At 42.3% G+C, this 20108-nt stretch overlaps 1 protein-coding gene across 1 annotated transcript; it reads left to right on the top strand.

Annotated features, from left to right (window-relative positions):
* The first annotated feature begins 1014 nt into the window (after positions 1-1014).
* On the top strand, positions 1015-19011 carry SLC16A4 (solute carrier family 16 member 4). Its single transcript, XM_030562205.1, has 9 exons — positions 1015-1038; positions 4005-4175; positions 6086-6218; positions 7032-7175; positions 8110-8271; positions 9210-9791; positions 13059-13270; positions 14028-14121; positions 17944-19011. Exons 1-9 carry the CDS (start codon positions 1015-1017, stop codon positions 18093-18095), a joined length of 1674 nt encoding a protein of 557 aa, XP_030418065.1. The 3' UTR covers positions 18096-19011.
* The last annotated feature ends 1097 nt before the right edge of the window (positions 19012-20108 follow it).

The following is a 20108-nucleotide window of genomic DNA, read 5'->3' as shown; positions in this document are numbered from 1 at the left end:
TTTTTGTAGGACACCTTTAATCCGATCTGGCTAAAAATACATACATTTATAAACAGTTTCCTTGTCTGTTACAAATGTCTTTGTTTAAAATTGAAGTTTTAAGTTCAACAGCACTACTTACCGTGTTTTGTGTTACTGTTGACACTGGAAATGGACTTGTCAAACTGTCAATTTCACACCAGGATTTTCAGACTTAACTCCTAATGATACTGTTATAATTGCAAACACTGCAGGGAAAACATTGTTTAAAAACTCCCTCCCTTAGTGTTCTAGTATATATGGAAACATTTGTTTTACATATAGTAAAAGCTTACTTAGAAAACCTAGATTTGGGGCCAAATTTGACCTGACAATGTCTCAGTTACTAAACCCATGGAGATACAAATCTTTACTGTATGGTTTTAAATCAGTATAAGAAAGGTGACCTTAGGTAGTGGTGCACTCAGAGTGGATAACGTCAACATCAATAGACAATACTAGACCAGTGATTTTTAGTATGACATTAGCAGGAAAATGATTCAACTATTAGTCCTAAATCTCACAGCAATACAATCCTTGATAGGGACATGGCCAAAAGGATCCTTACTTTTCAAACTTTGACTGTTACAAGCTGTTCCTCTTGCATTTGGTACTCTCCAACCTCCTGTAATGCCAGTGGGGACTAGGAAGTACTCTTACAGCTCTGTTGATTGTCTCACCATTATAGCTTTGACCAATACCTCATCTCAAATCTCTTGTAAGGAAGTGAAATGTCAAGTAGTTCAATTTTCCAAGTGATCAATCATAATTGCCAAACAATGCATTAAAGAATGTAAAGAGTGTATTCTTAAACTGTCCAGGATGCATTAAGATACTTAGTTTCATTGTTATCTGGAACAAATACATAAAGTTCAGTGCCACATGTAGCTACATAGTTACTTGAGGGGAAAAGTTACATTTGCTGAGGAGCAGACACAGCAGATGTATTCTCTCCCACAGCCCTTCCATGCTTACACCAAACATATTACTGAGAAAATGTGTCAACTCTCCGCTAGTAAGGTAAGTTGTCAAATTTTTCTTTAAATTCATTTTCATGTTTATAGGCTCTTTTCCCTTTCTACTGATTGCTCTAAGCTGGTATTTTAGAGCGGGGGTTCAAACACAGTGACAGTGAAACAGTTGAGGCTGCTGTGCCAAATCTGAGATCTGACAGGATCTGTGCTGGATTTTTAAAAGAAGGGGATCAGAAGCTTTTGGTGTTCCAATTAAAATAGGGTAGGGCACAGAATCTTTACACAGCAGAGTGGATAACTGTATAAGGTAGAGGTATACGGGAAGCTGAGCATTGAGATTGGGTAACACATGAATACTACAGTCTGATTGGGGGGGTGGTAAGCTTGCTCCCATTGTTTGTTCTCATGTAGCAGATTTCCTAAGCCACTTCCAATGGGAGCCTCTACAGCCAGAAGAACCTCCACACCGCTGCACTGTAGCTTATGCCACTTTTTCCTGAAGTGAACTGAGGGCTTGTCTACATCAGAAAGTTGCAGCGCTGGTGAGGGAGTTACAGCGCTGCAACTTTGAAGGTGTACACATCTGCAGGGCACCACCAGTGCTGCAACTCCCTGTTTGCAGCGCTGGCCGTACTCCCGTTTTGTCTCTGGTGTAGAGGATCCAGCGCTGGTGATCCAGCGCTGGTAATCCAATGTAGACAGTTACCAGCGCTTTTCTTGACCTCCGTGGAAGGAGGAAGCCTCTGGTAATCAAGCTGGTTTCCTTTCCCGGTTTGCTCTCTCGGTCCCGGAGCCACCCAGCGAACCGCAGGGAAGGAGACCTGCTTGCTCTGGGTTCCGGGACCGAGAGAGCAAACCGGGAAAGGAAACCAGCTTCGCCGCGGTTTGCTCTCTCGGTCCCGGAACCCCGAGCAAGCAGGTCTCCTTCCCTGCGGTTTGCTGGCTGGCTCCGGGACCGAGAGAGCAAACCGCAGCGTTCCCGGTTTGCTCTCTCGGTCCCGGAACCCCGAGCAAGCAGGTCTCCTTCCCTGTGGTTTGCTGGCTTGCTCCGGGACCGAGAGAGCAAACCGCGGCGTTCCCGGTTTGCTCTCTCGGTCCCGGAACCCCGAGCAAGCAGGTCTCCTTCCCTGCGGTTTGCTGGGTGGCTCCGGGACCGAGAGAGCAAACCGCGGGGAAGCTGGTTTCCTTTCCCGGTTTGCTCTCTCGTCCCGGAACCCCCCTTGAAGCCGCCCAACAGCGCTGCAGTGTGGCCACATCTAACACCACTTGCAGCGCTGGTTGCTGTAAGTGTGGCCACTCTGCAGCGCTGGCCCTATACAGCTGTACTAATACAGCTGTAACAACCAGCGCTGCAAAATTTTAGATGTAGACATGGCCTGAGTTGCTGCAAGAGAGCCTAGGATTGCAGATGAAGGCAGCAGGTCTCACCTGTGGTCACTCACTCTGAGCTCTCCTCCCCCAGTTGCAGCACAAATCTGTCTTTGTATATGTCTCCACTGCAAAAAAAGTTTTCCTTTGTTTGAACAGTGTGATAATACATTAGCTAGCCTACAGTAAAATCCTAAGAGACAAGGCGCTACAAGATAACCACGTGACATCAACATTCTACCTCTATTAGTGGTTGACATTGAAAAACTACAGTGCTTTGCCTCCATTAGGGTTTTACAGCAGACTAGCTAATGCATATTAGTTTCGCTGTAGTAAAAACACATCATTTTGGGCAATGAAGACATTGCTTTAGCCTCGAAGTGTTGGGGCAGGTGCCAAGCCCCATGAGGGTCTCCAAGCACTCCTTGTGTCAAGACTACACAAACATTCAACAGTGAATTAAGGAATATGATCTTGCTTATGGTACCTGCTATGCAGCAGGGAGGGAATCCCTCTGTCTCTGGTTCCCCATCTCTACCTGCTGTAGACACACACAAGTTCAGATGTGGCACCTGTACTGGAAACTGGTTTTGTGCACTGATGCCACCTACTGGCCCGCATGGTGACTAACAAGCAAAACCATATGCCTGCCCTCAAGCCTTCCCTTACATTTTCGGGCAGCACTTTAAGGACTCCAATTTCCTCCAAGCAGGATACTTTTAGCAGAGAGCTTCATTCCCCACCCTCCATCTTGGATGAGGGGTGGGGCGGAAATTCCTTGAATATGCTAATTACTTTCTGAGGGGAGGGATGAAGTCCAAAAGGCCCTGCACTTAGGGGGCTGTGCTTTTTTTCTTCTTTGGGCTAGCTCTGCTTTCTTTGCTTCGTGGCTTCTTTTAGAAGAATGAGCCTTGTGTTCCCCAGTGCAGAGAGGAATTAAGGAACAGACTTAAATGAACTAACTCAAGAGGCTGTAGCTAGCCAACAACAAATGAAGACAGATTATTTTTCTTAATCTTATTTTTGCAGCATTTTATGCTATGCATCATCCAGACGGTAAGAGAAAAGCTTTGGGTTACAATCCCGCTAACCCCCTTGCAGGTCTCAGCTGCACTGAGGCAAAACTCCTAGAGCAAACTCAGTAACAGACAGAAACCTCACAGAAATGGTGAAGGAATGAAATGGCATAGATGCAATGGGGCTGGGAAGAGGTTCAGAGGGGCACTGAGCGGGGAATAGTCACAGGCAGATGGTGAAGCAGGCTCCCTAGTTCTGGCACAAACTGAATTATGTATAAATACGCCAAAGGAAACATACCTGAACATGCAGGAGTCGTCTTTACTTGGAGACAGCTGTAGTCTAGAAATGAGTAAAAAGGTGGGAGTTAACGACCTGAGTTCCATCTCCAGCTCTGCAACAGTGTGACCGTGCAAATCTAAGTTCCTCTTTCCCAAAGGTATAACAATGCCTAACCAGCTTTGAAAAGCAACTTGTGATCACTGACTAAATGCAAAATATTGTCTCCCATGTTAGCAGCAGCAGAGGCTGGTGAACAGGAGGAAAGATAGATAGAAGCGAGCATCAGCTTGTTTTTAAAGTAGGTAAATCCTGCAAAGTGAATTTTGAGTCTTGTTTACCTAAAAGAACCTGATCAGTAAGGTGAAGTGTGACTATTTCCTGAAATTCTCATTTGCAGGAGAAAGGAAGGGGGCAGAGGCACAAAATCGTCTAACAGCAATGGAGGAGGAGGAACAGCAACCCATACCACCCCCTGATGGAGGATGGGGATGGATGATAGTGCTTCACTTCTTTCTGGTAAGTAGAGAACTCCCAAGGGTCCCACAAGGTTAAGTCCTGGAGGAAAGAGATGCTTTCACGGGTTGTGTTCTCACACAGAATGCTTTTTAGACAAAACCAGCATATGATGCACACAAGGTTGATTCTAACATTCTCATGGCAGAGATTAACATTGCCAAGGAGGGTGGGAGTCCTACTTTAATGAGTCTTGCACACTGGTCTGTAACTTTTCACTGTGAGCATAAGCTCTGCCTGTAATGTGTAACTAGTTGTAAGAAAGGATTGATCTCTGGCCTTCATTAAAAAGCAGTTGGACTTGGTACTCTTTGCTTGTGGCAGTTCACTCCCCAAGTCTCCAGAGGTACACATTGTTGCTGTAGAGATCATACAGCTTTCTTGTTACTTCTGGTTAGCTTGATAACCATAGAGGAACTCAACTCTGGTCTCCTTCATGAGGCTCTGTGGGGAAAAAGGCTGCAGATTCTCACTAGTGTAAATGCAGTTGCACCAATTTACAACAGCTGAGAATCTGGCAGGGATGGCATTTACCAGGGCTGTTTTTTAACCAGGTAAAATCATGGTTTTTACCAACTAGTTAGTCCCAGTTCAAAGTATTTTCTATTTTAAAAAAAACTTTCATTAATGTACACCACATTGCTTAACCTTAGTTACATAGTCAAAGTATGGTTCCATAAGACAGAAGATTCAGAGATTAATTTAGATTGTTGTACAAATACAAATTAAAACTGCAGTATACATAATACTAAACATCAGAATGTCTGTATACATTTTAGTTTGGTATTTTCTCAAGGAAGTTAGGGGTCATGACTTTCTTATTATGTAAACAATATATTTAGCAATTTGATAAGTTTTTTGCGATCTATATTTCAGTAATTTTCGTTAGTATTCTAATAACTTAATTTTTCCCAGTTTAAACTGGTGTTTACCAGTGCTGTCCTAAACTAGTTTTTCCAAGGAAACTGCCAACCCTGGAATCTGGCCCACAGTCTGTATAAAAAAATTAATTGCTAAGCAGCTGCAAAATGACAGCTCGTTTACCTGCAATTTGTACATTAACATCAAGTAGTAGTTATCATTGCTATAAGTACATTTTGACCATGGATGTCAAAAGACTACACAAGTTTGCTTAGCTAAGCCTCCAAGGTAGGGAGCCTTATATTACCCATATTTCAGAATGTCACAGCTCAAAACAGCAATGCTATGAATAGGAGCCAGGCATCTTGACTCAAGTGTGTTTAGTATATTATACTACCTGCTTATTTACCAGTCAGCTACTGGAAAAAGAAAATTAGGCAGCATGGCAGTTTGACTGGGAAATCTTTCCAGTGCTCATGCCAAAAAGCCTACCAGTTTTGATCTGTCAATGACTCTTGAGATTTCCAAGAATTCAAACACTCCAGTACTGCTTGTTAAATCACTGACAGTGTTTAGTTATTTCAAGATTTTTTTCAGTCTCTAGTTTTTATAAGAACTAGTTACAGAAATATGCCAAATACAGTTCAAAGGAATCTGAATTTTTAAACACCTCAAGTGCAGTGCCATTCTGATCTGTTGGAAAAATGCCCCTACTGTGTAGGCTTTGCTCCAGTTAGAACGTGGGCACCTCTTAGACCTAGTCACTGAATGTGTCTCTCACAATCGTACCAGACAAGTGTCCTCATTTCTACCACTAAGCAATGCTGCTAGATGGCTTAGAAAGCAGCAACACACTGTCCCATCCCAATATTGCATCTAACTTGCAATAATGGTGTGTGTATGTGTGTAGATAGGGAAGAAAGGGGATTTTTCCCTGACTCTGGCTTATCAGCTTTTCTCCCAATACATGATTCATCACAGTCCTGAGGAACAGGGAGAGGCTATTTTTCCAACTATGTGCAGCAATTCACTTGCATCTGCTTTGGGTTTAGGTAAACGTGCTCGTGATGGGAATGCTGAAAACCTTTGGAATTTTCTTTGTGGTCTTTCAAGAAGAGGTGGGAGGCTCTTCAGAACAAATCAGTTGGATTGGCTCCATCATGTCATCTCTTCGCTTCTCAGCAGGTCAGCAGGGATACGTAAGGTTCAGAAAGTAGCAGAGACAGGACTCTAGTCTTTGAATTTTAAGTCCATTTGATCGCATTAAATAGCTGACATGAAATGACCTGCCAAACTCCTGTGTCTACACGACAAACTAGTGCAATTGGCACATTTGTTGGCACTCCTAGAGAGTCCAAAAATTAACTGGGGCTGAATGCTGAACAACCCTCCAGGGCTAGAGGGCAATCACTCCAAAGCAAGGTTCAATAGCACTAAAAGAAGCGATTACTGGTACTATCATACTTGTTCTTTGAAGACTTCCCTCTGAAAGGCTGTGACCCTTGGCTAACTATGGGGAAGCTCTCTTGTCTACACTAGCACTCCAGGGGAGCTGAACTGGTGGTGATAGCACAGGGAAATCTTTAAAGAAGAGGGTTTGTATAAACACAGCCTTTGACAAGTCACTGCGCTTCTCTGTACACAATTGGCTATGCCAGATCTGATCTATTTAGCACAGTATCCTACCTCTAATACCCAATCTTTCAAAGTAAAGCAGTCTCTCCCACCACTAAATAATCCACCACTTTAACTAAGCACTGCTGTCTAAAGGGAGCAGGTTAAGGAATTCCTTCCTGACCATCTCCAAACAGGAGATTTGATTACCTTTCTCTCCACAGAGCATAACATGAGTGCTCCTTGTAGCTCTGATGGAATTCTCAGAGCAGGGTAAGAGAATATCAAGAATCTATTCTAGATGCTATTGTACCATGAGCTGTTTATATAATGTTTTCCTCTAAATCTTCCAACTGCTTACCTCACAACTGACTTATCTTCCAGGTCCACTGGTCACTATAGCCTGTGGGAAGCTGGGGGACCAGCTGACTTCTATCATTGGGGCAGGCCTAGTTAGCAGTGGTTGTCTGATCAGCACACAGGCTACTAGTATCTCCTTCCTGTGTGTGTCTATGGGACTTCTACTGGGTGAGTGTAACCTCCTGCAGCTCACAAGTTTCACTCTGGCTGCCTTTTTGCCACTTTCCTGAGTGTTTACAACAGGGCACCAGCAGATCCAGATAACCATTAAGCCATGTGGCTGCTTGATTATCCTATTTATATTAGTGTATCACGCAAAGGCTGCAAAAAGAAGAGTTTCTTTCCTGCAGGTTTTACATTCAGGAAGGTCTAATGAAAGTTTTGACTTACTAGAGCCACTGTGTGAATTTCAATTTTTTGTAAACCCACGATGCGTAGCAAAACCTGACCTTTTTAATCCCTCATTGAAAAGGAACAATATATCTGTAAAGAAGCCAGTTTCTAAATACCATGGGTGAAATCCTGATCCCATGGACTTCACTAGGGCTAGTATTTAACCCAGGGCCAGCTCCAGGCACCAGCTCCAGGCACCAGCTAAAGACACAGGTGCTTGGGGCGGCCAATACCAAGGGGCAGCACTCTGGTCGCTATAGGGGTGGCATGTCTGGGTCTTTGGCAGCAGGTCCCTCAGTCCCTCTCGGAGCAAAGGACCTGCCACTGACTTGCCACCCAAGAGAGGAGCGGTGCGATCATGCTGCTACACCTTTCATGTGCTTGGAGCAGCAGAAAACTTGAAGCTGGCCCTGATTTTACCCTGTGCACCTTGGGGAGCCATGCCATTGCACTTTACCTGAGTTGCCAGAAAGCACTATTGCCAACTGCCAATCCCTGCTACTTTGCATTGTTTTTAAACAGGCACAGCTTGGGCATTTCCCTGTGTGCATCACATGCAGTCTCCTGTCTTCACAATACAGCTGTTAGTTGAGGTAACTCATTGAGGGTAGGTCTTGAACTAGAAGCTCTGCTCCTCGCTTGCATGAGATGAAAATTCTACTCCACAGGAGTCACTGCTTGGGCACTGACAATCTTTCTTCTATTTCAGGGCTAGGCTTTGCTTGCTTGTATCAAGCAGCTGCTGTGATGACTGCCAGGTACTTTAAAAAGCGACTGGCTCTATCCAATGCAATTGCTCGCTCAGGAATGGGACTGACATTTATACTAGCACCTTTCACTCAACTTCTGATAGATTTTTATGGTTGGCAAGGTAAAGTGGTTTTACTTTTTCCACATTTCACTACCTAGAAGGGGTTGTTATTTTAAAGATGTAGTTGTGGAGTTGGTTATTGGCTCTTCTGACAGAGGGGCTAAGCTGCTTTGTTTATTTTTGACATATCAGGAATGGCAACTCTGGTCCTCTCTGGGATTGTTAAATCTTTACATTTTGGAAGAAGGATATTGTAATCGGTCACTGAAGTTATATTGCTATTAACCAGTGATTAAAAATTCCTCTCATTTGCTAAACTTTCACACTCTTGCAGTGTTGTATTCTTAAAAATTCAGTTCCTGTCTCATTTGGCAGACACCATGCTGAGTGGTGAAAATACAAGAAGAGGAAAAAACCTTAAAACAAGGGAAGGAAAGAGAACTAAATGTTTCAATTTAGTAGGCAGGGCAATGGGATGGAGAGTAGCTATGTTTCTTATGAGGGCTTGACTACACTCACACTTTACAGCGCTGCAACTGGGGTGTGAAAAAACACCCCCCTGAGCACTGCAAGATACAGCGCTGTAAAGCGTCAGTGTAATCAGGGCAGCAGCGCTGGGAGCACAGCTCCCAGCGCTGCACACTACACCCATAAGGGATGTGGTTTACATGCAGCGCTGGGAGAGCTCTCTCCCAGCACTGCCGCTCTGACTACACTCACACTTCAAAGCGCTGCCAAATTCCAAATGTAGCCATACCCTTGAGTTTATCTGCTTCCTAGCTAGAATCTGTTTGACATTTCTCAAACAGGAAGGTGACTTCACCTAGAGAAGAAGTCAAACAGAAGGCCTGACACAAGACAAATACTGTTTTTCCTTGCCTCAGATCATTGTGTGTTTAGTATGAAAAAAAGCTCATTCTAAACAATGTTTGTGTACTGATCAAAGCATAAGTGTGTTTTTTTCCACCCTAATCTTCCTTCCCTCTCTCTTCTCTCAGGTACTTTACTGATCTTTGGAGGGATCATGTTAAACCTTGTGCCTTCTAGTATGTTACTGCGACCTGTTATCAAGAAGCTCCAGGACTTTTCTAGAAATGTAGAGAGTGGATCATTAACACAAAGTAAACATCCAGCAACTCTTACAAGCCACCCAGATAAAATTAGTACCACAGAAACACAGTTTAATATTAGATTGGATTCTCCTATGCAAGATTCCGCTGTAACAAATGGGTTCCAGTCAGCTGAAACATTAAGATCACTAGTTCCAGTGAAATCTGCTGGTTTGGAAGGGTCTGAGAGAGAAACCTCCAACCACTACACTCCTGGCAGAGACAGTGACAAGGACTGTAGCTATAACAACTTTCCACTGCGAAAGGAATGGAATTCCAACTCACGGCCTGTTCCCTCCAGGCAGCCTCTTCTTGATTTCTCACTGCTGAAAGATCCCTTCTTCTGTATTTTTGTCTGGTCATTTTTGTTCAGCCAGCTGGCCTACTTCATTCCCACCTTTCACCTGGCAGCAAGAGCCAAAACCTTGGGCATAGACAGCATGGATGCCTCTTACCTCATTTCAGTAGCTGGTAGGCAAGAGTCTAACCTTATTTTAAAAAGGTATTTATATTTACACAGTGATCCAGAGTAGGAAAGAAATGTAATAACCCTTAAAATCAAAAAACGGTGTAGCAGTCAGCCACTCTTAAAAGGGAATTGTTGCTCAGTGCTCAAGAAGGCAGCAAACACATGACAATGTCCTTTCTGCTCCTACATCTGGATTATATCCATAATTGCAGAGTTAATTGCCAATTTTTAATATTCAAATAGTGGCAGCTGTCTTTTGACCCAAGAAAGATGCCTTTGGTTAGAGAAGGAGAATGTCAATTACCTCTAGTAGTTTAGCCCAAACCTTACTCTTTCATTTTTTAAATTAAGCTACCAACACTGCTTGTTCAACTCTTTATAGGACCTCTTTTAGGTACTTACACACTCCATGAATAATTGCTTGTTGAAGGGCTTGGGGGCAGTGGTGGCTAATGGGGAAAAGGATATGCCACATCTGAGAGCAAAAGCCAAACTCAAACAGCTTAATGGGACCAAACTGAGGAACATGGCTAACCTCCAGCTAAGAATATTAGAGGAACTGGCACATGAAATTGCAACTCCAATAAGGATTTTTAATGAATCTGTAAATGTGAGGGGGTCATACTATATTTGCAATTCTGCAGTCATAAGGTTTAAGAAAGGAAAAAAAGTAATCCAAGCACCTATATGCCCATTAGTTTGGCCTCAACTGTATGTAAGGTCTTTGAACAAATATTTTGAAAGAGCGTAGTTAATGTATACATGATTTTACAAAAGGTTACGCATGTGAGACCAAACTGCTCTTTCTTTGGGGCTACTGTATTTCCTTTGTCTAGAAAATTCAGTATCTTAATCTAGTTGGATTTCAGTAAGGCATTTGATACAGTGCCACTTGGGAAATTAGTTAAATTAGAGAAGAGTAGGATCAAAAGGTGGGTAAGGAACAGCTCAAAGGGGAGACTACAACATGTCATGCTGAAAGGTATACTGTGATGGTGGAGGGAGGTTACTAGTGGAGTTCCTCAAGGACTGGTCTTGGCACACCACTTTAACATTTTCATAGGTGATGTTGGCAAAAAAAGTAGGTGTGAGCTAATAAAACTTGTAGATAAGACAAAGTTGGAAATATTGCTGATGTGGAAGACCCCCAGAATATCCTACCTTGAAAACTGGAGTAATAGAAATGGGATGACATTTAGTAACAGAATGCAAGGTCATGCACTTATGGACTACTAAGAATTTTTGATGTAAGCTGGGGACATACAGTTAGAAGCAACAGGGCAAGAGACTTGCACGTACTAGTCAGTCACAGGATGATTATGAACCACTAATGTGATAGTGGTAAAAAAAGACTAATACAATATTACGATATCAGGTGAGAGAACACTTCCCTATTTCAGCTGCAATTATTATAGAAGGTATTAGTGAGACCAGCTAGAGGACAATTCTGGTCTCCCTTGTTTAAAAAAAAATGAACTCTAACAGGAACAGGTACAGAGAAGGCTACTAGGATGAGACTTTAGACTAACAAAACGATCTCCCCAACAAGCCAAAGAATGAGGGGACAAATGATTGCTCTCTGTAAATAGAGAGATAAACAGCAGGGAGGAAGAAGTGTTAAGGACCTATGTTGGCACAAGAACAAATGGACAAACTGTGTCCATCATTAAGTTTAGTCTTGAAATTAGACAAAGGTTTAACCATCAGAGAAGTGAAGATCTCAAACAGCCTTCCAAGGGGAACAGTGGAGGAAAAAAACCTAACCATTTGTAAGACTGAGTTTGATAAGTTTATGGAGAGGATGGTATGATAAGACTGCGTACAATGGGACATCCATGACTGCTATTAGCAAGCATCTCCAACTGCATGTGATGGGAAACTAAACAAGAAAGGCTCTGAATTACTATGAAGAATTCTTTCCCAAATGTGGCAGATAGGTCCTGCCCCAATGCTCAGGGTCTGGTTGTCATATTTGGGGTCAGGAAGGTATTTTCCCCCAAGGTTGGACTGGCAAAGAGCCTAAGCGGTTTTTACCTTTCTCTGCCTTGTGCGGCATGGGTCACTTGCTGATTTGAATTAGAGTAAATGCTGGATTCTCTGTAACTTGAAGTCTTTAAATCAAGATTTGAGGATTTTCAGTAACTCAGCTAGAGGTTATGGGCCAGGTTCTGTGGCTTGCAATGTGCAGATCAGACTAGCAGATCATGATGGTCCATTCTGGCCTTAAAGTCTTAGCTTAAATCAAGTTAAGAGAACAACTCTTCTCGCCCCCACCACCCCGCTTTCTTTTTTTGCAGTAAAGACAACACCTTAGGGTGCTACCTTTTATCTTCTCCCCTAACCCTCCCAGACACTATGTGCACAATGGCTTCTGTTGTGAAACACTTTGTATTTATGAAAGTTGGAAAGGTCACAATGGTGCACTACAAACTGGCAGTAGTTTACAGGCCAGCCTATTTTAAAGTACAGCTGTTGTGCATGAAGCCTGTCCACCTCAAAAATCAAACCTTTCTAGTTTCAAAGCACGCAAGTAATGTTCCATTAAGAAAGTAGCTCCACTCTCTAGCATTAAAGAGCCCTTTATTGTACAAAGAAAGTTTATCTAAAGTGAAACCAACATCCTTGGAATGTTATTTAGGGGATATTTGGGCTAAAGAGGCAACTGATCTAGGTTAAGAACAAAATGGTTAATTTGCAGGTGACATTGGCAGGAACAGAGGTAATATGTTGTTTGCACTCAAACCACTTTCTAGCCAACAGGATATTCAGTGGTAATCAGCACTTTCCTGAACTTGAGACTAGTTCATATAACATACCCAGAAGATAATGTGTATTTTATTAAAAGTGACCCTGTACTTTTAAAAATGTTAGATTTATGCCCTTTTTTGCTTCTTCATGATGGATTAAGGTGGGGTTTGGTCTTCTCTGATTTTGCTGGATGTCTTAATGCACGTGTCATGTTTACTGTAACTGTCTCACCTCTTAATTTAATTTTTAAAAGAGCATCCTCTCTCAACTCCAGATGCCTACTGGATGCTTACCAAGCACTGAATGGAAAAACATACATTTCAGAACAATCTAAGAATCACATCCTCATCTCTTGCAATGTTGTATCCTAAATGTAAAATACAAGCAGAATTTTCTTGACAAAACATTTCAGGCAAATGTTTTTGTACGTTATGAAGAATCAAGAAGAGCACAAAACCGCTAATGAACAAGTTCTAAAAGATTTGGCTAGAGTCTTCACAAGAATTTTCTGTTTCTTCTAGGGATTACAGAGACAGTCAGCCAATTGCTTTCTGGCTGGATCGCTGATCAGAACTGGATCAAGAAGTATCATTACCATAAGACTTACCTTATTCTGTGTGGCATCACTAACCTGCTGGGTCCTCTTGCCACATCCTTCCCATTACTTATGGTCTACACAGTAAGCTTTGCCATTTTCTGTGGAGGATACCTGGCTCTGCTGCTCCCTGTGCTGGTGAGTAAAGGATCTTATCAAGAGGTAATACAGTAATGCTCTGCACTTCCAACTGAGCATCTCAAACATCTGAAATCCTATGGCCTGATTTTCAAGGGTATTCAGTATCCACAGCTGCCAGAGATTTCAGCCTGAGGGTCCTGTGCTCAGAACTCTCAACATCAAACCACTGGGAACCTTGTTAGTTTACTGGTTTTAGGATTACAGTGTCATCTGCCGGCCAGACACAGCAGAGGCACAGTATTGGGAGTGCCCTCGCAACCTATTTCCAGTGATCTACCTCAACCACTTTGCTTCCCAAGTCCTGTCTCAGTGCCATTGCTCCAGCTTAGGTATTGCACTCTGTCGACTAGAGACTATGAGGAGAACTCATTCATTTGTAACCTAAATCAATATTGGTAAGGTGAAGGGCTCTGAATACCTATGACCAGTATAACATTGCACAAGCAAGATTTGTACAGATATATAGTTACATGAAAATGCAGCAGCATCTCCAAAGAGAGAGAGAGTTTAAAATCTCTTCAAAGATGTAAAGATTACTGATTTTCAAATGTCTGTACAGCCCAGGGCTAGAAATGCATCAAGCATCCTAGTGATGTCAGCACTGATGATACTGATCTCTATCTTGGGTTTAATTCTGTATGGACAAACTTTCAAACTATAACCGAGTAGAGAGGAGACTGCCCAGAGAAACATTTTTCATTTTAATGTGTCTGTACATTATATAAAGTAATAATAATTCTGGTTCCATGAACAGGTAGATTTTGTAGGTGTCCCCAGACTCCACAGTTCTTTAGGATTTGCCTCATTCTTTGCTGGGATAGCAGCCATCGCTGGACCTCCTATAGCAGGTAACATAAGCAATATTTCCCCTCTATCCTCTCAATAGAAAATACTCTTAGTTCTTCTCTAGCATCAGAGTACTTACTAGGAAACATTTGAGAGTCAAGATGACTTTTTTCTTCAAAAGATAAAACTAATTTCTAACAAAAACTAACATGCAAGTGAATGAGTTAATGGTGGTAACCACACAGCATTTTCTTTAGCTCTGACCCTCCCTTTAGGGGAAGAAGTCAAAATTATGACTTTACCCAGCTCAGGCTGTTATTTCAGTTTAACTTGATGCTGAAAGGATCTGAAGAGGTGATAACATGGTCCCAGCAGCATGAGGGGTAGGTGCTATATTTGCAGTGCTTTGCATAGAGCAGAGGGGACCGAAGTGATTCCAGTTGTCATCTCCTGACTTGACTAAAGATTCAAAATCTCTACTATTAAACAGCTTATGTAAGCTTAAATGTAAGTGGGAGCCTTCCCCCTCCCCTCCCATAAAATACCATCTTTTTCTATATATAGTGTGTGGCACATTTTGGGGGCTATATTAATATAAATATTCAGAGTCAGATATTTCTTTATCCACTTAGATTGAGGAGAAATTTGCATGCTGTTTCATGCACACCTCTGCCCAAGGCAAAGCCTGTCCTTCACTGAACCTTTCACCTTACCCTCATATCTGGATGTGTGGTCAGCATCTTCAGCCATTCCCAAGCTAGCATTTTACAGTGTATGGATAAAGCTGCGAGGTCAAATACCAGTGGGCCAATGGCATTCGGTCACTCATCTATCTTGTAAATAGACCAGGAACATAGAATAAAAAGTGCCAAACCAAATTTTGCATTTACAGTTCGTTGTATGCATCCCCACCAAATGATCTGCTGCGTCTCACCTGGTCACATACTTCATTAAAAGTTTGCCCTGAGTACCTTATATAGTGAATTACTTCACTTTCTGCATTTTCTTTTGTCTATCCATCATACATGCTAACATGGCCATTGCACTTTCACCTGCTTGTAACATATCTTCACTAACTGGTGATGTCTCTTCTTTCTAACAACTAAATTTTTCTTAATAAAACACTAACCATTAATACTTTATGGCGGGGGGGAAGGGTGCAGGCTATACGTATTGGACTGCCAGGAGCTGCCAGACTAAGTCCTGAGACGGGAAAGGGCCAGCAACAGGCAGGAGAGGCAACCAGGAACGAAGCAATCTCATTTTTCCAGCCCCCTCAGTTGTGTGTGCCAGTTTGTCCCACGAAGGGAAAGGGAAGATGGGATCGAGCACGATTGTATGTTCAGGGTGCAATCCTATGATCCAAGATCAACTCTGCAATTTTTCCCTCACATCAAGCCAGTTAAGTATGAAAGCTGCATATGCTAGAAAATATTAACTCTCCAAGACTGCAGAAGCATGTGCTCCTTACACTTCACATTGAAAGCTAATTCTGGTGAAAATGAAAGCAGCTTCTTACTGCTCTTAAAGATGGTTCTCGGGTTTCTCTTCCTTTGACTGTGATTAAATGTACTATTCCTAACTTATCTACAGTACTCAAGTCAAGGCTCATTTAAAAAATATTTCCACAAACTCAAAACATTTAGTATTCTTAGTACAATATACACTATACATAACACCAGTAAGAGGTGAAGGATGCATATTCTGCAGAACAAAACAAACCTCAAAACATGCATACTAGAAAGAAAAGAGCTATTTACCTGAAAGACTGGACCTAGAAGTAAGAATTGGGAAACAAAAATCAAAAGCAGTGGTTGTCCACCCAGAGCTAAAAAGTTTGAAGCTTCACCAGCAAGTAGGAACCACTTACCTGCTCATCATACAAGGGACACCTGTTTAAGCTGTGAATACTTCTGACATTCTAGAAACGAAATTAAAGATAACACAGGAGAACAAAACAGGCTGATTCTTAGAGGCACAAGCAAGCACAGGAAGTGAACTATGTTAAGCTTTACAGGAACAATACCAGGGGTTCTCAAACTGGGGGTTGCAAGGTTATTACATGGGGGGTCGCGAGCTGTCAGCCTCCACCCCAAACCCCACTTTGCCTCCAGCATTTATAATGGTGTTAAATATATTAACAAGTGTTTTTAATTTGGGGGGGGAGTGCGCACTCAGAGGCTTGCTATGCGAAAGGGGTCAATACAAACCAACTACCATGCTTTTAACAAAACAGTTACAATTCAAAGCCAAAAGGCAATTTGCAGAAAAAAAGCACAGCAGGCACCTCCAGCTCCATTAGTGGCAATAAAAGGAATGATAGCTATACTTAAACATATAGCATAGGCATATGCGGTGAGGGGTTAGAGTGTTTAGTTATAGAACAAAGATTTATCAGCACTACTTACGTTTAGAGAAATGCTGCTTTTCTGGATTTTCATAGGAACTGCGTCCCCTTTTAAGTTCTCTCCAATTCACTGACTAATCCTTCCGCAACACGGAGTGGCTAGCTGCAATTTGCTTTCTCCAACCAGTAATCACAAAAAGAAACCATGCACACATCTCTTTGTGATCAAAGTCTCTGCATGTGTTTCAGAATGTACTGTAATGCCAGCTGGTAAGAGGTGGTAGGCAGGCACCACCTACTGATGATTTTGAAAACAGCTGAGTTGAAAGGAAAACGTGAATTTGTGTTCTTTCCTTTATGTTAAGTAGGTATTTTTCAGTTTCTCTGTAAGCTCTACACATAATGGGTTTAAAAACTGAAGCTCATGTCACTTCATTCTGGACATCTTAATCCTGTGATTAGAGTTAAGTAGCCCACCCATCTAAAACATCGCAAACTTTTGTACAATATGAAGTCACCACATCCTATGAAATAAAGCATTTACCTCATCCCATTAGATTACCCATAACTTGTCATTTAAAACCTACAAGTTCAGGAAGGGCCCAAACAATATCCCTGAGAAAATGAAACAAGATGTCACCGTAGTGAAGTGATATGATGCAAGGAGTTGAAATATCACAACTAGTTAACTCGAGTTCAGAGCAGCAGTTAGTGAGATGCAACTACTGGCTCGAACTCCTATTAGCCTTCATCCTCCTAAAATGGCCATTAAAAACATTTTAAAATTTGATTTTTTTTCCTCTTCACATTTTCTTATTTTTATTCACATCTAAATTTGAGAAATTACTTGGTTTTTCTATTACGGTCTAGGCTCTCCCCACACAGACAGAACCCCTGACTAAAACAGCCATGTGGCCAAGGAAAAGTAAGGACTGTTACGTATTTTTCCTGACTGGAGACTAGTTTTAGAACCTCTGATATACTGAGCCATATCCTGAACTGGAGTAACTGCACTGGCTTCCATGGATCTATGTACATTTACACTAGCTGAGAATCTGGCTCATCAGGTCTTCATCTCGTCTCAGTACTGTTGTCAACATGCCTTGTTTAGCCAAGTGTCTGTCTACACTGCAATCAGAGGTGTGACTGCAGCACATGCAGACACACTCAAGCTAGCTTTCATTTAGGTAGCTTGTACAGCGGCAACACAGAGATGTCATTGAATTTACCAGAGGTGGCTTTTACCAAGTAAAATCATGTTTTTTACCACCTTTGGAAAAAACTAGAGAATACTTTAAACTGGAACTATTTTAAAAACTCTTCCATTAATACACACTGCATTCCACTTAGTTTTAGTTACATATTCAAATTATGGTTCCACAAGGCAGTAGAATATCTGTATACATTATGGTTCAGTATTTTCTCAATGAAGTTATGAGTCATAACTCATTTCAGTTCAGTGTTATTATTAAACCTTGGAAGGTTACTATGTGGGAAAGTCCAGCAGCTTTAATAACCAAACCCTCATCCATTGCAGGTTGGCTGTATGACTACACTCAGACATATGCCTGCTCCTTTCTCTTTGCTGGAACATGTTATCTCATCGCACCCATTTCCTTCTTCTTCGAGCCTTCCGCCCATAAATGGAAGCTACAGAAAGAAAAGGAGTTGAATGAAGTGACCTCTTAGCAGAGAGGCTCTGCTGCAGTTGAAAGAAAAGAAGAAGCCTGACTTCAGTATATGATCAGAAGGTGATAATTAGGACAGACTTTTCACTAATTTATAAAAGATGGAAGAAAAATGAAAACTGACATTTGTCACAACAAAAGACTCAAATGAGTCTATTGTCCATAAATGTTACTTCATGAGCAAGTGGTGTTTAAGATCAAGATGAGCCCAGCAAGATGTGCATTTTGGCTAACAAGACTTTGTTCCTAAAAATATCCTCCGTTTGGCATGAAGTCTAGTCATCTCTTAAAACAACTTCACTGCTTCTGTTCTTCTCCCAGTGTATATTATCTCATATGTTTAACATGATTAGTAAGAGGCTTTGTGTTAGGCAATTCATTTCTGCTTTTCCAGCTTGCTTAGCCAGTGTCCTTAAGCCTGAAGGGCAATCTAAACCCAGTTAACCCAAACATATGGAGTTAAAAACAGACTCAGCTTTCAACATAAAGCAGATAAGGCCCTCAAAAGTACTAAAACAGAGGATCTTGTTAAAAATATCTAGAACAATGATCCAGGGAAGAGAGTGCTCTAAAGAGGATTAAATTTAAGCTTCAGAGAAACAGAGGGAGTCCATAAAAACCTGTTTTTCTGCACCAAGGAAACAACATTGTGACTGCTAAAAGTTTTCCTGACCACGGGCATAGTGCATCTTTGTTATAACACACAGGATGTTGGAACCAAACATAATTTAATTAAAGAAGGCACTAAGATATAATATTAAATTCAATCCTCTGTTCATACAATATAACAAATTGTTATTTGATTTGCTGAGTATATTTTCATTAAAAATTTAGCAACACAGCTGGAATTCTTGAGTTGGAAAAAACCTTTAGAAAAGGAATGGGACTAGAAAAGAGACCCTTCTGAAACCAGCAAAAGACGGTTACTCACCTTTATAACTGTTGTTCTTCGAGATGTGTTGCTCATATCCATTCCAGTTAGGTGTGTGCGCCGCGCGTGCACATTCGTCAGAAAACTTTTAACCTAGCAACTCAGTGGGCCGGCAGGTCGCCCCCTAGAGTGGCGCCGTCATGGTGCTTGATATATACCCCTGCCGGCCCACCCGCTCCTCAGTTCCTTCTTGCCGGCTACTCCGACAGTGGGGAAGAAGGACGGGTGTGGAATGGATATGAGCAACACATCTCGAAGAACAACAGTTACAAAAGGTGAGTAACCGTCTTTTCTTCTTCGAGTGATTGCTCATATCCATTCCAGTTAGGTGAATCCCAAGCCTTACGTAGGCGGTGGGGTCGGAGTGAAATGTGGCAGAAAGAAAACTGCTGAGCCAGAGGCTACAGCATCTCTTGACTGTTGAACCAGGGCATACTGCGAAGCAAAGGTATGGACCGAGGACCAATGGAGCTGCGCGACAGATCTCGTGGGTAGGAACACGAGCCAGCAAGGCAGCAGATGAAGCCTGAGCCCTGGTAGAACGCATGGTGATGTGGCTTGGGGAAATATGAGCCAAATCATAACAAGTGCGGATGTACGCCATCACGCAAGATGAGATCCTCTGAGAGGAAAACAAGCAAGCCTTCCCTTTGGTCTGCTACCGTGACAGAGCTGGGGCACCTTAAGAAATGGTTCTGTCAGCGCAATATAAATGCGAGCACTCTACAGATGTCCTGGGAGTGCAATTGTTGCGCCCATTGCGTTGAGCTGTGGGTAACATGAAAGGCCGAAACCACCTTAGGGAGGAAAGCCAGGTGTGGTCATAACTGCACCTTGTCTTTGTGAAACCTAGTGTACGGCGGAACCACCGTAAGAGCTCTGAGCTCGGAGACTCGTCTGGCCGATGTAACAGCTACGAGGAAAGTTGTCATCCAAGACAGGTATAGCAGAGGGCCGGTCGCGAACGGCTCGAATGGGGGAGACATAAGTCTGGTTAAAACTAGGTTGAGGTCCCAGGTTGGGGCTGGGCAGCGCACCCGAGGGTGCAAGTGCTCCAAGCCCTTGAGGGACCTCGAACCCATA

The sequence above is a fragment of the Gopherus evgoodei genome, chromosome 4, assembly GCF_007399415.2.
Source record: "Gopherus evgoodei ecotype Sinaloan lineage chromosome 4, rGopEvg1_v1.p, whole genome shotgun sequence".
In the NCBI taxonomy this organism is placed as follows: Eukaryota; Metazoa; Chordata; order Testudines; family Testudinidae; genus Gopherus; species Gopherus evgoodei.
The sequence above is the reverse complement of the archived record's forward strand: the minus strand, read 5'-3'. Positions and strand labels throughout refer to the sequence as shown.